This window comes from Ursus maritimus, unplaced genomic scaffold, assembly GCF_017311325.1.
Source record: "Ursus maritimus isolate PB19 unplaced genomic scaffold, ASM1731132v1 scaffold_9, whole genome shotgun sequence".
NCBI classification, from domain to species: Eukaryota; Metazoa; Chordata; class Mammalia; order Carnivora; family Ursidae; genus Ursus; species Ursus maritimus.
The window spans coordinates 19153205-19174989 of record NW_024427107.1 but is presented as its reverse complement, the minus strand read 5'-3'; the positions used below and the strand labels follow the sequence as shown (position 1 = coordinate 19174989).

The following is a 21785-nucleotide window of genomic DNA, read 5'->3' as shown; positions in this document are numbered from 1 at the left end:
GTAAAAGAGCCATGTGGCAAGGAACTGCGGATTGCATCTAGGAGTTGGCTTAAAATCCAGCACAAAAACAGGAACCTCAGTCATACAGCTGCAAGAAAATTAATGTTGCCAACAACCAGAATGAGTTTGGAACCAGATTCTTTCTTATTCCAGACTCCAGATGAGAATGCAACCCAGCCGATACCTTGATTTTCACCCTTGTGAGATTAGACAGAGGATCTAGTTGTGGTAGGTACAGACTTCTGACTCACGGAAAGTATGAGATACGAAACATGTGATGATTAAAACTGCAGAGGTTAACATACTACTATCTCTTCAGATACTATAATTTATAAATATGGGCTCATATGTGCTTCACTGGGCTCATAGATTTCATATGGTCTGCCTTTACATGATGGGTGCCATGTTTGCACCTACAAACCAGAGTTCATGCTTATATACCCATGCTACTTAGAATCTAAACCCAAGAAAGTGAGGCCAGGAAAATGCAAGAGTTTTCTCTTTCATCTGCCAAAAATTTGTATCCTAGTTTCCTGTATAATGCAGATATCTTCTGTATGGATAACTGCCAGCAGAAAACTCTACATTCTTTCAGAGGATACCCTATTCCCTACCCCCTTTAGTATGGCTTTGAGACATGGTCTCATGAAGGTACCAATGTGAGAATATAGCCAAAGAGGACCAAAATCCTTTCAGAGGATCTCATAAAGCATGAAGAGGATAAGAAAAGTGAAGATGTCAGGAACACATTCGGAGTCCTATCAGTCAGATTCCCATGGGAATTAGGCAAGGAGTTGGCTCTTGAGACAACAGGCATGGGAGATTTGGTTTTAGAAGTAAATGCCAAACCAAAAAACCAGTATGTAAAAAAAGCTATCAGACACATAATCCATAAGCAAAGATCGAAGTCGGGTCTACCCAATTATCTAATCAGTGCTTATCAGGGAGATGAGGTATTGCAGGTCGGTTCCCCAATGTCCGGAATAAATTAATCTTCCTAAAGTTAAACTTACTACATAAGATAAAAATAGGTACCACAGGAAATAGAGAATAATCATCAGTTTGGGCAAAGTGAAAGGTAACTTTTTAAAAATCTTTGTTTACTTTTCTTTCTACAGATAAACTATAAGCATTTAATTCAAATTCTTCATGAAAAGAAAAAAGTTTAGAATAATTAGTTTGAACTCACACAGAAAGAAATCTTTTCACGCAAATTTTAATCTTACTTCTATTAAAATTGAACTCACACAGATTCTCATATTTTGAAGCATAATACATAGCATAATATATAACAATATTCATATTCAAGAATATTTTATGACAAATTAATTTTTTTCTTTTTCGAAGTATAATTCACATATAGTGTTATATTAGTTTCAGGTGTACAATATAATGATTTAACAATTCTATACATTACTCAGTGGTCATCAAGCTAAGTATACTCTTGATCCCTTTTATCTATTTCACCCCAATTACCCCCCCCCCCATCTCCCTTCTGGCAACCACCAGTGTGTTCTCTGTATTTAAGAGTCTTCTTTGTTTTTTTTTTTTTTTATTTGTTCATTAGTTTTTTCTCTGAAATTCCACACGAGTGAAATTTTAGCATATGAGTGAAGCAGCAAATGAATACATGAAACCCTTGGTAACCATCTACATTTATCTTATAATCAGAAAGACTTTTGTACATTTTACATTAAATATATAAAAATCAACTGTAAAATATATTTTTTCACTTACCTGATGTTTCACTTTCTGCCCAGAGAGCTGCAGATCCAGATAAAGTTCTTTGAAGTTGTCCGCGATTTCCTTGTTTAGACTGAAGATGGTCAATGAGAAATGGGATTGGCTGGTCAGGTGTTTCAGTTATTAATTTGGTCATTAATTCCTGAAGGCAGAATAGAGCATACATTTATATTTAATAATAACAGTGAACACTTACATAGCACTTACTAATGACAGGCCCTGCTCTAACTGCTTTACATACAGCAAATGATTTAATGCTAATAATAATCTTTTAAGGCAGGTACAAGTTACTGTCCTCCTTGTGAGGAAAGTGAAGTGCAGAAATGTAAACTATGTTATACAGCTAACACATCCAAAGCCAAGATATATTTACTTATATTTATTTTTATTATTCTACTTGGCCAAAGAAATACTAGAACTTTGATCTAAATTCTTTTAAAAACTATAGCCCAAGAATTTTAAGGCTCAGGTTACTATTTTGAGAAATGTCATTACAGACTAAACTTTTGGTAAACCTTACCATATACCTTATATACCAATGTTATTTTTCCTTCTTAACCATATACAAATATCCCAAAATGAAGAAAATTGTGTTGGAATAAAAGAAACAAGTTAACAAGCCATAGATTCGCAGAAACCAAAATGTGTCTAAACTAGTCTCCAAACAATAGAGAATTTACTTTTTCCCAAAGCCCTGATGGGTATTCATTCTTTTTTTTTTTTTTTTTTAATGAGTTAAGCAATGAAGATTTCTCTACCTGCTGAAGCAGCCTGTTCCATTTTTGGACAGCTATAATGATGCCTTAAATTGGGCGGAAAGCTGCCTGGGGGTAACATCTATACATTGTTTTTTCCAGTCAGGAGCAGCAAAGAGCAAGCTCCAATTTGTGGTCAATTAGAATCCCCAGATTGTTCTCATATGAACAGCTGCCAAGCCACATGGATATCATTTTGTATTGGGTAACTAGGTTTGTGAACTTGTATGCACCATTGTACATTCGTATCAATCACATTTCACCTTGGTAGTTTTAGCCCAGAATTCTAGCCTAATTATCATTTTAAGTTTAGACTCTGTGAGAGGAAATGGTCTTATGAGTGGGCCAGAAAATTAGATATTAGGAGTGCTAACAGAAGGAATGCTGGAAATTCCCCCATCCCGTTGTCTATTTTTGTTGGTGGCCTATTTCCTTTGCCTTGAATGCTCTTCTCTCAGAAGTTCAGATGGCTGCCTTGTCATCATTTGTCTCTAATGATATCTTCCTAAGAGAGGCTTACCCTAACAAATCATCGTAAATCTTTATCGCTTCCATTATCTTATTTTCTTCATAGCATTTAGTACTCTGTAGAATCATCTCATTAAATATTTGCTCATCTTTTTGTATGTGTCTCTGCTTGCCCTCTGCTACAGCACTAAGAACATGGGCTGGCCTGGTTTGATCTCTACTCTTTTGCTAGGACCTGGAACTCTTCATAGCTCATAGATGTTATTGAATGAATGAATGGATTAATTAATTAATTCTTGGTTTGCTGACCCCAGGTAAATATTAATAATTAAAGTCCCTCAATGTCCTAATAAACAACAATTAAAGCATTCATAGATTTCTTAGCCCAGCAAAATAAACTCTTCAAATTTCCTCTACAAGAAACTGCTGTCATGATATCTCAGGGATATTTGCTAACATTTCTAACAGTCTAGAAACACACAGATTTATCTAAGTAGAGGCTACAAAGACTATGTAGATGACAAGATTCCAAGGTGATCTCAGAGACATGGATAAAATAATTCAAGGTATCTCAAATGTGCAGACTGAACACAGAGTTGGAACTAAAAAGAAGAAAGGATTTCTACCACAAAAACACTGCATAGCAAAATATTTATCAGACAAATGTGATTTTTTAAAATATATTCTGAAAAAGAAATAAGCAACAACCAGTTGGTATGGGTCTTCTTTATTTCTGTTATTTAAGATCTCAACTATTAGTTATAACTAAAGAAGTCATTATACTGTGGTTAAAACAAAGCAGGGTTCAATTAAACCTCAACTATACATCAGTGGAATGCAATTTAAAACATTTTGGATTTTGCTTCTGTAGAAAAGAAGTATTATAAAATATATTTAAATTCATTGTACATTACCCGAAAAAAAGGAAAATAAATAGAAGAACCAACTAGATTACTCTTGTCACAGAAGGCCTGGGCACTCAGATAAAGCAAAATCAGGTCAGATAACAAGCCTTTAAAGCCATAGCAACTTCTATTCTGAAAGCTCTGGAGATCTCATGCACTTCTTTTTACCTTTCAAATTAGATGGAAAGTTTCTGTGGGTATTTTCTTTCTTTAAAAAAAAAAAAAACTGAAGTGTTCCTATATTGTCTTTAGAAGAGGGTCATATGGTCATAATAAACCAAATAATCACTGGTAAATTTTAAAATATCATTAGTCTAGTAATTAATTTTGGATATTCTTATATTCTGTTAATGAATATATATATTAACAACACAGGACAAATTTAGTCTTAAATAAAATGAAAACAGTTAATGTTTGCAATAGGGTATGTTGAGTACCTTGACTGGACAACAATCTAGCTCTAGATTATTGTTTATAAGAGGAATTATCCTGACTCTCAGTCCATACATCCACTAACATTAGGACATGAATAATACTGAGGACTTGAACTGGACAGAAAACTCTCTTCCAGACGTGAAAATTTAAATCCTCAGACTTGCAAAGATGCTCCTAGCAATAAAAAGGACGATTGCTACCACCACGATCCCGCCCCACATTTATATACACAGAAACACACTGAAGGTTGGATAGATTGGGGAAATGAGAAAGGAGTCGTGTTGCTAGAATGTCGGGTTGGCGACAGAAACCCTATTGCAGAAAAGTTTCACAGGGATCATTTGCACAAAGGCAAAAAATACTTTAAAACAGCAACCGGTGTCAGGTAAAGAGGCTGGACTTCCGGGGAGGGAGAGGAGGCTTATCTACAGTTCTCACCTGTGACATGAAATTCCCCGGGTGCTAGAACCTGACCAAGATGGAGACAATGCGCCTGGCCGTCCACACTACATCGGCCACCTGTGTCCCGCTCTGGGCGTCAGCTAGCAGAGCCCGCAGGCTAACGCCCACAGCGCGGGAACTCGGCGCAAGCTCGCGACTTCCCGCTCTACCGTGACAGCGCACCCGCGCAGGCGCAGACCCAGACCCAGACACGCGCGCCAGCGCGCGGTCCCCGACGGACCGGCGTCGTGCGGGTGCCCGCCCGCTTGCGCCAGAGCACTAAGAGCGCCCGAGCGCCTAGAGAGTAGAGTCCTTGGGTAACAACGCCTTTACACTGCCCCGGGATGCAGACACCTCCGCGACTGCTCTAAAGGAGAGCCGCCGACGCCGCTCTTTGGACTCCGCCGCAAGCCTGTCCCGGGAAGTAGACGTCCCCAGAGTCCGGGAACCAGGATAAGCCCTGATGACGCCTCCTAACCCTGTGGTCCAGGAGCTGGCTGCAGGGTACCCTGCGTCTCCGAAGTCCTGCCAGTTGCCATAAACCCACTCTTCCTGCCCCGCCCAACTTACGGGAGACTCCAGCCTCAGACCCAAAGTAGATGCTGGAGCCACCGTGGGGAGTTGCTCCCCAGCCCTCAGGACCAGGCACAGGACCCCGCCGTCCAGCTCAATGATGAAAGCCCTCCCCAAAGCTCAGGCCAACAGCTCAGTGGCTGCCCTGAACTTGGGCAAGATTTGGAGAGGACCCACCTGGGCCTCTTTTACTTATGGCCTTGCCTGCCCCCTTTTCAGCCAGGAATCAGCCCTATAGTGTGGGGCGCCCTTCTCATCTGCTGCTTCAGTGACATTCAAGTCTTCCTTTAGCCAAGGCTCTCTGGGAGATGTTGGCTGTGGGCACATAAAAATTCAAACAACAATGAAAGTGGTAATAGCACTCCTGCCCTGGAACAAAAACATTTGTGGAAATTTTAGGCTAAGGACCTGGGCATTGATAAAATGTAGGTATTAATTTTAATGTGATCGATTTGCATTTACAAGCTTAGTTAAATTTGGGGCATTAATGTTGCAAACAAAATATATTAACAACTGTCATCAATGGAGGATTCAATTCATACTTAACTAATATTAATAATATTACTAATGTAAATGAAATGCAATAGAAGACACAGGATAAGGTAATGATTAGTCACCAAAGCTTTGAAATCAAATGGACACTTCTTTTTTTTTTTTTTTTAAGATTTTATTTATTTATTTGACAGAGAGAGACAGCTGGAGAGAGAGGGAACACAAGCAGAGGGAATGGGAGAGGAAGAAGCAGGCTCCTAGCAAAGCCTGATGTGGGGCTCGATCCCAGAACACTGGGATCATGCCCTGAGCCGAAGGCAGACGCTTAACGACTGCGCCACCCAGGCGCCCCAAATGGACACTTCTTAAAATCATCTTCTACTTACTAGCTATAAGACTTTGGGCAAGACAATCACTTTAACATTCAACACTTCCATCTACTAAATGTGATGATACTACCTACATCATAGAGTTGCCAGGAGGGTTAAATAAGATGGCTGCAAAGCATTCATAAAGTGGTTGGGATATATGTAGCCTACTATAATAGGTTGTCTACATTTCCTCCTAAGGCTGGGAACTGTCTCCCAAAATTTCCTTTATATGAGCTGGGTTAGAGTTTCCAGGATAAGGAATTCAGAGGAGACTTGGAAAGAGTATAGAGAGGCAGAAGAAATTCTCCAGAATTAACTTCAGGCATGTATGAAGGCAGATGAAAAATTCACAGCAGTTTCCCAGCAAATCTGTGAAGACCACTGCAGACTGGGATAGCTCTGGGAGCTCTGCAAAGGTATTGGAGACTGCAGCAACTTCCGGGCAAGCATTTGAGAGCCACTTACTTCTGTGCTCCAGGCAGAGACCTTCAGGGTCACCTCATCCTGCCTTTGGTAACAGCCCCACAACCTTCAGCAGCATTTCCCTGGCCTCTGTGTCCCACCTTCTAACTCACCATCACATAAACTGGTTTGTTTTAAACCCAATATGACCCAGATACATAGAGTGGCTTCTGTTTTCCTGACTGAACCTATAATGATCCACCCAAAAGAAATGTTAGCTTTTATTTTCATGCTTACTATTACTTTTATATATTTACATCATAATATTGTTATATGCTTATATGTTTATTATTACTACTGCTATCATTACCATTTTTATGACAGTTTATAGCATACATTTTTGATGCTATATATGCATACCGCATCTTTTTATTGGCTTTATTTTTCTGGTTATAAAACTAATAGATGTCCTCTTAATATAGTTTATTATCAACTACAGACTTTAACTTCATGAATACACTATATATTGAGACAGTCCCCTGCATTAATATCTGTTACCTTGTTAATTATCATTTTGTTACTGGTACTAATTCAAATATATTAATTTTAAAAATACACAGATGAAGATAACATTCTTTTTAAAAATTTTGAAAAACAATTTAAAGAACCATTAAGTAATTACTGAATGCAAATTTATATTATACAACATGTAAGGACTAATGGAATTTAGGGCTATTATATCTAATAATAGATAACCGTGTACTGTATGTAACATTAGCACAATTAATGAACTGGAGAATGGATACTAATTAAATAACAATGATGAATGTCTCAAAATACATTTTACTGTCCAGTAGATAAAAGCAAAACCATGAGTGAGGACGTAGCTCATCATGGAGTCGTTATTAAAACTGAAATGAGCAGTCAACAGTAGAAAATATTTTAATAAAAGATCATTTCATTTAATGAAAGCTAAGGGACTCCTTAGTTAAAAAACAAACAGAAAAAGCACATATGTACACACAAACACCAAATTTTACGTAACATTCCTGGTGTTTACTCATCCATAGGCTGACCAGGTTTCACGGACTCCAGGATAAGAATCCTTGTTGTGGGTCCCACAGCATATAGACAGTATGGCATTCTGCCCCAAAATTATTTACATAATTACTTCCTTGAGAGTAAGTTACTTTGTACTTCATTACTCTAAAAGGTTAAGTACTACTTTTGTTCCTTTTAACCTCAGGAGAATGTTAACAAGAAACAAAATTAAAGCCAGTTCTAAAATCTCGGGACTTTCTAGCCTTTTTGTTAAATCGGTAAACATGCAGGACAATTACATTCAATAATGGAGGTGGTGTCAATCAGATATGTTTCTTACTCAACATCTATAATTACCTTAAATATTAATTGCATATGGCACATTATCATCTGTAGAGTGTTATTTTAGTTCAAAACTGTATTAAGATCTGATCACTGAATTAATTCAAAATCTGCACGTTTCAATTTTCTGTTTTTAACTAGGTCTCTTAAAAATTTGCATTTGAAATCTCAACCTTCTGACACCCACCCCACCCCCACCACCCAACTATATGTCATAAATAGGAAGGTAGTGGACATTGGGTTATCAACAAATATATGAAAGAATGTCCACTTAAAATTCAGTTGTTCCTAGAAACACTTTTTTCTGAAACATTATCTTTTTTTAAGATTTTATTTATTTATTTATTTGAGAGAGAGAGAACAGCAGAGGCGGAGGGAGAGGGAGAGAAAGAATCTCAAGCAGACTCCAAGCTGAGCACAGAGCCTTACATGGGGCTCAATCTAATGACTCTGATATCATGACCTGAGCCAAAACCAGGAATCAGACACTTAACCGACTGAGCCATCCAGGCATCCCTGAAACAACATCATTTTAAATTGATGTCACCAATCCCAGTTGATCAAATCCTACTTGGTTTCTACCCACACCAGAACCCATGTTTTCCTTTCTCTCCTTCCATCTTTCTGAATGGAAGTAGAACAAGGGAGATTTTTTTTTTTCTGCCTCATTACAACTTTAAGCTCTGTTATGAGTTTTGGCTTTGGCCAGGAATGGGTTCCAATGCAGCATGTAGGTTTCCATGCACATGTGAGAAGGGGACAGACATCTGTTTGATGTTTTTCTGTCTTCTATTCAGAGAACTCAAATTATCTGCTGGTTGTTCAACCTTCCTCCATCTCAGAACCATGCCCACGCCTGCCCTAAACTCAGTTCCCTCATTCCCAATCAAAACTGAGATTTCATTGGAACATTGATCTCAACAGAAAGCAAAGTGAATAGCAATAATTAAAATATCAGTTATTTATTGAACCCAATATGCACAAGTGTCAAGTATTTTATATAGATTAAATCATTCAATGTAAATTAAAGGCTTGCATACAAGATGCACAACCCAACTCGTATGTGCTTGTTAAATCCCTGCTTATTGCTGGTTACCTGCCCCTCACCAACAACCCATCAATGCAAACCATCATAGTCACACACCCACCCACAACAATACAGGCCTAGGGAAAAGAAAATTTGCACTCCTATTCTGAAAGGCTCTTGGCGATTTTCAAATATAATCTAATATAAAATTAGGTTTATAATCCTCATTTATAATGAGAAATGTCATTTAATTAGCCCTGTTGTATATTATGGAATATAATCTAGATAATCTAGGGAAAGCAAAAACTAAGTTGTTTTTTAGTAATATTAAGAATGATGAAATTACCACAATGAAAATTAACCATTAATGAAATTAACCATTCTAAATCTAAAGCTAAGTCATAGACACTGAATCCTCCCGGCTTTTAATAATACAGGCAAATAATTAAATCTAACCAGTAGAACTACTCAATGATGACAAGTGATATAATATTTATCTAATGCCTACTAATCTTTCCTCTAATACAGAAATGTCGTTTCAGATTAAATTATTGAATATTTAGTATCTACTTTGAGAAGATATTCATATAAAAGTACAAGCTTGTAATTAAATTTCCAGGCAAATATCGAGGTCCCCAGTGAAAAATATTAACATATCCTATGAAAATATTTTCAGTTAGGGAATCATATTGTTCAACATAAAAGTCTATCAAAACAACTTATCTGGTGTTAGGTAGGAATTTCCAGAGTCTTACTCAAAAATACCACTGTAGGAGTAAAATATAGGTGATACTTGAAGAAGCAGTGAAGCACTTCAAAACTCAAAGAAATTAATTAAATCAACCCATGATGGAAGTAGCAGATGTATAAAGAAATCACCATAAGAAGGAGGATGTCCCTCAGTTGAGTATGAATTAATTTGCTTTAGACTTTAATCATTTGTAAAAAAATATGTAACTAAAACAAGGACTCAGCATGACAGAATGAGGAAATTTCATAGTGCATGCCCAGCACTTCCTCTTAGAACTAAGGATCTAAGGAAAGGATGTACACATTTCTGTCTCTATGGCAAGTATAGCTTCAAATTTGTGATGGATATATTGGACTATCATAGGTGAACACTGCTCCATGGTGAGTACTTATTTTGATTGCATGCACCCCAAAAGTCATAAAATCAAGTAGCCATATATACATTGGCCTATTTCTAGAACCTATATTCTCTTTCATTAATCTATTTGCCAATCTTATGCCATTGTTACAAAATCTTAATGACTATAGCCATACAGTAAATTCCGATAGCTTGAGGAAAAATTCTTCCTGTCTTGTATAAATCACTTTTCTATTTATTTTGTCAAAACTGTTCATTTTTCTTCTTCTTTGCATTGACTGAAATTTATTCTACTTTTTCCTGTTAGTCTGAAAGCCATACACACTTTTAATATTCTTTTAGTGGTTATCCAGAGATTATAAATTAATACTGACTTATGTACATTAAGTATTCATTGGTTCTTTTCCCTCATCTCAGATTTTGCAAGGAACTTAGAATACTTTGATTCCACTTATCACTCCTGGCATTAGCGTCCATTTATATGTATCTACATATTTACTATTCTTATTGCTCTATTTCTTCCTTCATCTCCAACCATCCATCTGGGATCATTCTCAGCAGCATTAGGAATACCTTTTATTTTAGTAATGACAAATTCTGTGTTTTGTTTTATACAGCAATCTTTTTTTTAGACCTGAAAATATTTTCACATATCTCACTGTGTATTGGGGTTACTTTCTTTCAATTTTCTTTTGTTTCCATTATTATTTTTGAGAGTTCAGCCACATTTCTTTAAAGAAAATCTGAATTTTTCTAAGGATGTTTTTAATATTTTCTTATTTTTTTATTTATTTGCAGTTTTTTAAGAAACTTTTTTTATTTTGAAACAACTATACATTCACAGGAAGTTGCAAAGATATGTACAAAAAGTCTCATGTACCATGCACCCAGCTTGTCTCATGAAAAACTATATAGCATAATATCAAAACTAGGAAATTGACACTGGTAGAATTTGTAGAACTTATTTACATTCACCAGTTTACATGCAGTGTGTGTGTGTGGAGCTCTACACAATCTTACACACGTGTAGATACTTCACTGCACCATTATCACAAGACTCCCTCTTGCTATCACCGTATAGTCATACCCACCCATTCCCCTGCTCCATACCTAAACCCTGGCAACCACTATTCTGTTCTCCATTTCTATTATCATGTTATGTTACAATGTTATTATATAACAGGGATCTCAAAGTATATCTCCTTTTGAAATTGACTTTTACACTCGGCATAATTTCCTTGAGATTCATTCAAGTTGTGCTCATATGCACAATAAACAATAGTTTATTCCTTTTTATTGCTGAGTGTTATTCCATGATATGGATGTATGATAATGTGTTTAACCATTCATTAATAACTATCAATAATCATTGAAGGACATTTGGTTAGTTCCAGGTTTTAAGTATTATGAATAACATTACTGTGAACATGCATGCATAAGCTTTTGTGTAAACATATGTTTTCATCTCTCTGGGATAAATGCCTAAGAATGCAATTGCTGGGTTGTGATGCTAAGGCCATTCTTAGTTTTAAAAGGAACAGTTAAGCCATTTTTAGAGTATTCAATTTTACTTTCACACAGCAATAAGGGAGTGATTTTAATCATTCTTGTAGTTTTATGGTGATATCTCATTTTAATTGCATGTGGCTGTACCAGTTTACTTCCCACCAACAGTGTAAAAGGGCTCCCTTTTCTTCCAATTCTCACCAACACTTATTATCTCTCTTGTGTTTTCACAATAGCCATCCTAGCAGATGTGAGGTAATACCTCATTGTGGTTTTCATTTGCATTTCCCTGATGAATAGTAACACTGAACATCTTTTCATGTACCCTTTGTCCATTCGTATGTCTTTTTTTTTTTTGTAAAACTGTTCAGAACATCTCTCCATTTTTAATCATATTATTTGTTTTTGCTATTGAGTTGTATGAGTTCCCTATATTTTGAATATTAACTCTTTATAAGTTATATGGTGTGCAAACATTTTTCCAATTCCTCCATAGGTTGCCTTTTCATTTTGTTGATTATTTCTCTTGCCGTGCAGAGCTTTTCAGTTTAAAATATGCCCGACTTCTTTATTTTTTGCTTTTATTGCTTGTGCTTTTGGTTTTGTAAACAAAAATTGCTGCCAAGACTGATGTTAAGGAGCTTTTCCCTTAACGTTTTCTTCTAGGACTTTTACAACTTCAAACCTTACAATTAAATCTTTAATCTATTTCAAGCTGAACTTTCTGAGTGCTGGAAGACAAGGATGCAATTTTAGTCTTCTCCATGTGAATAACCAGTTTTCCCAACACTTTATTGAAAAGACTATCATTTCCCCACTGAGTATTCTTAACTCTCTTATAAATTATTAGTTAACCATATATGCATGGGTTTATTTCTGTGCTCTCTATTCTATGCCATTGATTTATGTGTCTGTTTTCATGCCAATACCATACTATTTTGATTTCTATAGCTTTGTAGTATAAAATATGAAATCAGGAACTGTGATACATACAGCTTTGATTTCTATAGCTTTGTAGTATAAAATATGAAATCAGGAATTGTGATATCTGCAACTCAAGATTGTTTTATCTATTTGGAGTTTCTTATAGTTTTATACAAATTGTAGAATTTTTTTCTATTTCTGTGAAAAATGACGGAATTTTGATAGGAACTGTGTTGAATCTATTGAGGCTTCAAGCAGTGTAGACATTTTAACAATATTAATTCTTCTAATCCATGAACATGGGATAGATTTACATTTATTTGTCTTCTTCAATTTCTTTCATTGAAATTTTATAGTTTTCAGTGGACAGGTCTTTCACCTGCTTGGTTAAGTTATTCCTATATATTTTAGTTTTGATGTATTGTAAAGGAGATTGTTTTCTTTATTTCTTTTCAGATAGTTCATTGTTAGTGTATAGGAATGCAAATAATTTTTGTATATTGATTTGTATCCTGGAACTTTACTGAATTCATTTATTAATTCCAACAGTTTTTTGGTGGAGTCTTTAGGAATTTCTACACATAACATCATGTCATCTGCAAAGAGAGACAATTTTATTCTTTTTTTCTTATTTGGTTGCCTTTTATTTCTTTTTCTTGACTAACTATTCTAGCTAGGACTATCAGTACTGTGTGGAACAGGAATGAGAGTAAGCACCCTTGTCTTGTTTGTGATTTTAGAGAAAAAGCATTTAGTTTTTCACCACTGAGTACAATGTTAGCTGTGGACTTGTCACATATGGCCTTTATTTTATGTGCCTTCTATACCCAATTTGTTGGAAATTTTTTATCATGAAAGAGTGTTGAATTTTGTCAAACGCTTTTCCTGCCTCTATTGGGAGGATCCTGCAATTTTTTCCTTCATTCTGTTAATGTGGTATATCATGTTTATTGATCTGCATATGTTAAACCATCCTCACAACTCAGGGATAAATCCAACTTGATCATGGTTTATAATCTTTTCAATGTGCTGTTTGAGTTTGCTAGTAATTTCTTGATAATTTTTGTATCTATATTGATCAAGAATATTGGCTTGTAGTTTTCTTTTCTAATAGTGTCCTTATCTGGCTTTGGTATCAGGGTAATGCTAGCCTCATAAAATGAGTTTGGGAGTGTTCCCTCCTCTTCAGTTTTTTGGAAGAGTTTGCGAAGGATTGGCATTAATTCTTTAAATGTTCACTAAAAATCACCAGGATCTCTTTTATTTATAATTCTTTTATTGAGTCCTCTCTTTTTTTTTTCCCTTGGTTAATCTAGCTAAATGTTTGTCATTGTGTTTCTTTTCAAAAAACCAGCTCTTAGTTTCATTGATTTTTTTTCTATTGTCTTTCTGGTCTCTATTTTATTTCTGCTCTAATCTTTTTTATTTTCTCTGCTAACTTTGGGTTTAGTTTGTTCTCCCCCCCCCCCAATCTTGTAGTATAAAGTTAGGTTGTTTGAGATTTTTCTATTTTCTTAATGTAGTCATTTATCATCCCTTCACTTGCAGCCTCTATGTGTTCCTAAAACTAAAGTGATTCTTTGGTAGGCAGCATATTGTTGGATCTTGTTTTTAATTCATTCAGGCACTCTGTGTCTTTTGACTGGAGCTTTTAGTCCATTTAAATTTGAAGTAATTATAGATAGGTAAGGATTTCTTATTACCATTTTGTTAATTGTTTTCTAACTTTTTGTTGTTCCTTTATTCCTTTCTTCTCTCTTGTTGTTTTCCTTTGTGATTTATTTTATGTAGCAATATACTTTAATTCCTTTCTCTATAGATAAATATCTTTATTTATCTATAAATTATTATCTACTTTAAGGTGATAACAAGCAACCTTCAATTGCATTAAAAACTCTACACTGAAGATAAAAAAGTCTCATTTTTACTTCACCTCCCCACATTTTATGTTAGGAATTTTACACCTTTTTATACTGTGCACCATTTATAAATTATTATAGCTATAGTTAATTTTAATATTGTTTTTAACAATTATGCTAGAGATAAAATTGATTTTCACACCACCATTATAGTTTTAGGGTATTCCAGAATTGACTATGTATTTACTTTTACAAATGAGTTTTATACTTTTATTTGTTTACATGTTGTTACTTAGCATCCGTTCATTTCAGCTTGAGGAGCTCCCTTTAGCATTTCTCGTAACACTGGGGTCTAGTGGTGATGAACTCCCTTAGCTTTTGTCTGGAAATGTCTTTATGTCCCCATTTCTGAAGGATAGTTTTGTCAGACATAGTATTCTTCGCTGGCAGCTTTTTTTTTCCTTTCAGCAACTCAGCTACATCACCCCTTCTCCCTTGGCCTACAAAACTTCTGTAGAGAAATTTGCTGATAACCTTATGGGTGTTCACTTGTATGTGATGAGTCATTTATCTCCTGAGCCTTCAAAGTTCTTTTGTGTTTGACTTTTAACATTTTGATTATAATGCGTCGCAGAGTCATCTGTGTTGGAATGATTTTGTTTAGGCTCCTTTGAGCTTCCTATACCTGAGTGTCCTTATTTCTCCCATCATTTGGGAAGTTTTCAACTATTATTTATCATAAGCTTTCTTCCCTTTTCTCCATGTGAATAAAAATATATATTCAATTTTTGATGTCCTGTAACTCATGTAGGCTTTCTTAACTCCTTTTCATTCTTTCTTCTTTTCGTTTTCAATTTCGTCATTGTATTTTTCATCTTCAGGATGTCTGTCTGGTTCTTTTTTATGGTTCCTTTTTCTTAAACTTCTTGTATTGTTCATGCATTGTTTTCCTGATTTTTTTTTTTAGTGGTTTATGTGTGTTCTCTTACATTTCACTGAGTTTAAGATGATTATTTTGAATTTTTTAGGCAAATCACTGATATCCATTTCACTGGGGTAGGTTATTGGAGCTTTTTAGGTTTTCTTTGGTTGTGTCATACCTGCCCAATTCTTCATGAGCCATGTAGCCTTGCATTGGTGTCTGTGTATCTAAAGGAGCAAATAGCTCTTCCAGTTTTTAAAGACTGGTTCTGGCAGGTAAAGACCTTCTCCTGTCAGTTCCCCAGACTGGTAGGTTTACTTCCAGAATTTCAGGGTTACAGCTAGTTTAAAGCTGTCACTGGGACTATAGTGGGGTCCATGTCGATGGGATTGTTATCAGGGGCTTAGGTAGATGTGGATTTTGTCTGGTCCCTCGGTGAATGGGACTGCTTCCTGTACCTTTCTCAGTAGGATGGTGCTGTGGAAAAGGTCTGGATCAGGTTCCTCAGTTGGGTCTTCAGATAGTAGGCCTATTACCAGGTGCGTGGATGTCTGTCTCCCACCAGATTCATAGCAGAGCTCCTCCCTGGTCACTGGATGTGTCCCTAGGTATAAGGATGGCCCTGGATCATGGCTGTGAGGGACAAGAACCAAGCTCCAGGACTGCTTCAGGTTCCACAGCTAAGACTAAGGTCTACATATCCAATTAGGAAGGCACAGATAGATATGTCTGCTGCCAGGTCCCAGGACATACTTGATTGCTTCCTGACCACAGTTGGAGGGATTGGAGTTGAGTATGGGGCCATTTCAGGATCTCCTGAGGCACAGACATTAGTGACTCCTGCCTGATTCCCTGTGCCAACTGGACTGCTGGCAGATTATGGCAATGAAGGGAATGGAGCCAAATATAGGGCCCTTTCAGGATACTGGAGGGCACAGACAGAAGTAGCTCCTGCTGGGTCCCTGTGCCAGAGGACTCTTCACAGCACGCAGGTGAAATGGGCTAGAGCCCAGTTACAGGGCCCTTCTAAAATCTAGAGTCTGACGCAGTTTACTAGGTTTATCTCCAGGAGCTCCAGGACCACACCAAAGAGAAGCTACAGCTGCTTTATGGGCCTCTTCAGCATCTATAGCCAAGACTGAGGTCTGTATGCCTAGTAACCAATGCACGGGTAGGCATGACTCTTCCTTGGTTCCTTGGTCCATGGTACTGGTGAGAGGATTAAGGCCAAATGGGGTTATTGTGAATAATCAGAGGGTACCTACTATTTGTAGGGCTGTAGCTGGGATCAGGACTGGTGAGTTAGCTGCCTGGATATGAGCCTGCCTTCACAAAATGGTTCTCCTTGGTCTTGGACCACATTAAAATTTCACAATCTCCTACCAGGATCCCAAATCTCCCTCAAAGGCACTTTTGTCTGTAGATGAATGTCAAATTACCATTGTTGGGAAGGGGATCTGAATGGAGGACATCTTATTTATCTATCTTGCTAACACTACTCTTGGAATTGTTAGATCATTTTAATGACAGCTGCTTTAAAATCCTTGTCTGTTCACAAGGGAGCTAAAAATACTCAATGGAAAAAAAAAAGCCTTTTCAATAAATGGTACTAGGATAATTGGATATTCACATGAAAGAATGGAACTGGACCCGTAGCTTACACCACTCACAAAAATAAACTCAAAATGGATTAAAGACTTATATGTAAGACCTGAGATCATAAAAGTTCTAGAAGAAAACATAGAAGTAAAGCTCCTTGACGTGGGTCTTGGAAACAGTATTTTGGATACGAAACCTAAATCACAAGTAACAAAATCAAAAATAAACAAATGGAAATACATCAAACAAAAAGCTTCTGCACAGCAAAGAAAACCATTAACAAAGTAAAAAAGAAAACCTGAGGAATGGGAAAAAAAAACTTGCAAACCATGTACCTGATAAGGGGTTAATATCCAAAATATATAAAGAGCTCATACAACTCAATAGCAAAAAACCAAATAACTCAATTTAAAAATGGGCAAAACACTTGAATAGATGTTTCTCCAAAGAAGATATACAAAAGGCAATAGATACATGAAAAAGTGCTCATCAACACCAGTCATTAGGGAAATGCAAATTAAAACCACAATAAGATATCATCTCATGCCTGTTTGGCCATCAATAAAAAGACAAGAGATAACAAATACTGGCATGGGTGTGGAGAATAGCAAACCCTTGTGCACTGCTGGTGGAATGTAAATTGTATAGCTGCTATGGGAAACAGTATGAAAGATCCTCAAAAAATTAAAAATGGAATTACCATATGATCCAATAACTCCACTTCTGGGAATATATCCAAAGGATATGAAAACACTAACTCAAAAAGCTATCTGCACCCCCACGTTCATAGCAGCATTATTTACAATAGCCAAGACAATGGAAACAACCTACGTGTCCATCGATGGATGAATGAATAAACAAGTTGTGGTATATATATATATATATATAGACTAGAGTAGCATTCAGTCATAAAACATAGAAGTCCTACCATTTGCAACAGCATGGATGGGCCTTGAAGACATTATAATAAGTGAAATAAGTCAGACAGAGAAAGACAAATACACTAGGGTCTCACTTATATGTGGAATCTTACAAAAGAAAAAAAAACTTACAGAGAAGGAAATCAGATTGTGGTTACTGGAGGTAGAGCATGGGGGAAAGGGAAATTGTAAGAAGGCTGTCAAAAGGTACAAACTTCCAGTTATAAGATAAGTAAGGACTAGGGATGTAATGTAAAACATGATAGTTATAGCTAATTCTGCTTTATGATATATACAAAAGCTGTTAGGAGAATAAATCCTATGAGTTCTCAGTACAAGGAGAATGTTTTTTCCTTTTATTTTATCTATATGAGAAAATGGATGTTAGCTGAATCTATTATAGTAACCAGTTCACAACATATATAAATCAAATCATCAAGCTGCCTTAAACTTATACAATGATGTATGTGCACATTTATATTATTATATAATATCCACAACATATATATATCCAGGACATTCTGTTGAATATGTTAGGAGACTCTTGATCCTATTTGCTGATATCCTACCATTTAAAACGCAGTCACACTGTTAGGTTTAGCAGGTAGATTCTGCCCTACTTTTGTGGGCTTTTGTTTAAAAGACAGCTTAATGTTTGGAACCTGTGCAATGTTTATTTTAGTCTGCTTTGTTCTTCTAGCACTGCTGGAACTCCTGCTCAATCCTGGTGTTGCAATCAGTAGAAGCTAAAATTCTTCCCTAAGCTGATTGGTGTCAATGGGTGATCATGGTCAGGGAGTAGGCACGAAGCCTCTGGACCTTGTTCTTCTTATGCCATTCAGTAGAAAGCAGGTGAATAGGACTGTGAGTGAATGGAACTGCATGCTGGAGTGCCAACTTGTAGATGACTAGGTCAGCCCCCAGCTTTGCTGCTGCAGCTGTGGGAACATCAGACAATCTACTAGTTCTCTAATTGTGTACAATGGGCTAGAATGGCCTAGAGCTTTGGTGATGCCACTGCTGGCAGATCAAACTGCACAGAGATGCCTCAGTTGTACAGTGGTTTCTGTTGGGGTTTCCCGGTCAACCACTCAGTGGCCTCTTAGACAGGACCAATGCTCTCAGGGCAAAAGTAACCCCAAACACATGGCTTACCACCCTGAATTTTCATCTTCTCCTTGATCTTGTCACAGTCATCTTTCACTAACTTGCTAGCTTTTTGAGGCTCTCAAAAAGATGTTTTCTGTATTTTGACCAATTATTCCAGGTTTCCTTAGTTGAATGCTTGGTCCAAATGATCTAGAACACCATTACTAAGCTCTTTTAGCATTATTTACAAAAATGTGTTCAAGAACAACATATGTTCTTATTCCTTCCTCTCTCATAAAAGTAACATCTCACTCTTTCATTTAATAGCATATCCTTCAGATATTTTCATATCAGCACACGGAAAAAAATCGTCTGTATAATATTTCACTGGTTGTACAAAGTTTATTTAATCAATGTCTTATTGAGAGACACAGGGTTAATTTCAATGTTTTGCTAAGACAAACTGCAATAATATGTGGTCCATTCTGTACATGTGCTAATATATCTATGGAATAAGTTCCAAAGAGACTTAAAAGTAACTTAAAATTTGATTTGAAAAAAAGTATATGGGAACTCTCTGTACCTACTATTAAAATTTTCTTTAGAAAATTTTAAAGTGCTCTAAGAAATCAGGCACTTTTTTAGTCTATTAATAAAATAAAATCTATTACTTTAAAATAATAGTCTATTGGGGTACCTGCATCTGCCTTTGGCTCAGGTCATGATCTCAGGGCCCTGGGATCAGGCTGCTTCAAGCTCCCTGCTCAGTGGGGAGTTTGCTTCTTCCTGTGCAGCAGCCCCCCACCCTCAGCTTAGGTTCTCTCTCTCTCTCTCAAATAAGTAAGTAAAATCTTTTGAAAAGTAAAAAAAAAAAAAAAGTCTATTAATTTTTAAAACTCTAATTAGAAATATTTTAATTAAAAGAATGGCAGTTGGAATCTCCAAAAGGATCTCAGGAATTACTATGTATACTAAGTCTTTATATGAACAGTAGTTTTAATAGCAGTTGCTAAAAGCTGTGAGCCATTTTTATCAAGAGTGGAACTGCTTCCATATGGTATCTAAATCTTTCCTCCATCCTTCCCTTCTCTCATGTCTTAAGATGTCAGCTCTGGGGAAAGCAATAATATAATACTTAAGGAACACAAAAGAAAGTTTATAAATAACTGTTTTTGAAATTGATATTAACAAATACAACACGAGTAACAGTCATAACGTTATTCTAAAATATTCCTTCCTTCATTCATTCAATAAATATTTACTGATCACCTGATATGTGCCAGCTCTTTTTGAGATATTTGGAATACGGAAGTGAACAAAACAGACAAAAATCTCTGTTCTCAGGGAATTTATGTTACAGTGGTAGGGAGAAGACAATGAATGAAATAAACACACACATTCTGTATCATATTGACAGGTGATGAGTATATAGTCAGAAATAAAGCAGGGAAAGGGGTCAGGTATGCCATGAATGGGAATGGTTTAAGAATTTTACCTAGAAAAATGTCATAAATTAATTCATTTTTAACCAGCTAGGGGAGTTGTTTAAAGATTATTTTCAACCTTCTTCCTACTAAGAACTCAAAGTTTAAAATACCACCCCCTCCAATCATACAGCCCAGTTAAGAATGAAGAAAGAAAAAATTCATCTGGAAGGCACAGTCCTAGGTCTTTATGACATGCTTTCTTTTCATGCTCACAACAATAACCATGAAGCAGGTATTCTTTTGCTCATGTTAGAATTAGGAAATTGAGATACAGAAATTTTAAGTGACTTCCCCAAGAGATATTAATTACTTGCTAAGTCCCTCCCAGAAGAATTAAAAAAATAAAGTCATTTTGAACATAATCCAGGCTCCATATGTATATAACAGCGCAAATAGAGAAGCCATTTCGAGCAGAGTTGGCAGCTGTGGACACCATTTGCCGTAGCATATGCTAAAGAACAGCTCCCCTTAATATCACTGCTAAGAGGATAGATGAAGCCATGTATTTGAGGATCCCTCTGTGCAAAATATAAAGTAGATACATGGAGAATTTTCTGTAGTTAATATTTTTAAATGTATGGTTCTGGTAACCACAAATCTGACCTCTTTGTGAGGTTTTTGTTTTTGTTTTAAATTCCACACGTAAGTGAGATCATACAGTATTTATGAAAGTTTTGATCACATAGTAGAGAAAGTATTATCTTTCTCTGTCTGACTTATTTCATGTAGGATGAACACCAAAGGCTGAGGGTGGAGGAATTGCTTGAAAGTGGTCGAAAGGTACAAATCCCCAGTTATAAGACAACTAAGTCCTGGGGATATAATATACAACACGATGATCATAGTTAAACTGCTGTATAGTACATTTGGAAGTTAGTAAAAGAATAGATCCTAAAAGTTCTCGTTACCAAGAAAAAGAAATTTTTGTAATTATGTGAGATAATGACTGTTAACAGAATTTATTGTATTAATCATTTCACAATATATGTAAGTCAGGCCATTATGCTGTATACCTTAAACTTATGCAATGCTGTATGTCATTTATATCTCAATAAAACTGAAAAAAAAATAATATTGCCCCCAAAAATGTACGGTTCAGTCAAATCTCTAGCTTGGGCAAAATATGCACATTTATTGGCTTACAGATTCCAGAACGAGTTGAATAAACCAATCTACAGGAAGTGGAGTGATGAATGCTGGCTTTCAGGAACAACTGGAGGCAGGCTCTTGAAGCTCATCACATGTCTCTCTCCATTTACTTTCTCTTTCTTTGCAGCTGGCTTTCTCCACATTTGGGAATCAATTCCTGCAGCTTCCAAACCAACTGTCCTCTGTCGCTGCAGTGTGTTACATGGCCATTTGTAGCCAACCTAACT

At 36.3% G+C, this 21785-nt stretch overlaps 1 protein-coding gene across 1 annotated transcript in view; it reads right to left on the bottom strand.

The window, feature by feature from the left end:
* CUNH8orf34 (chromosome unknown C8orf34 homolog) overlaps window positions 1-21785 on the bottom strand; it is a 353639-nt gene that overhangs the window by 276932 nt on the left and 54922 nt on the right. The window contains 1 exon segment of the mRNA XM_008710771.2: window positions 1738-1885. Within this exon segment, the coding sequence (XP_008708993.2) occupies window positions 1738-1885 (148 nt within the window).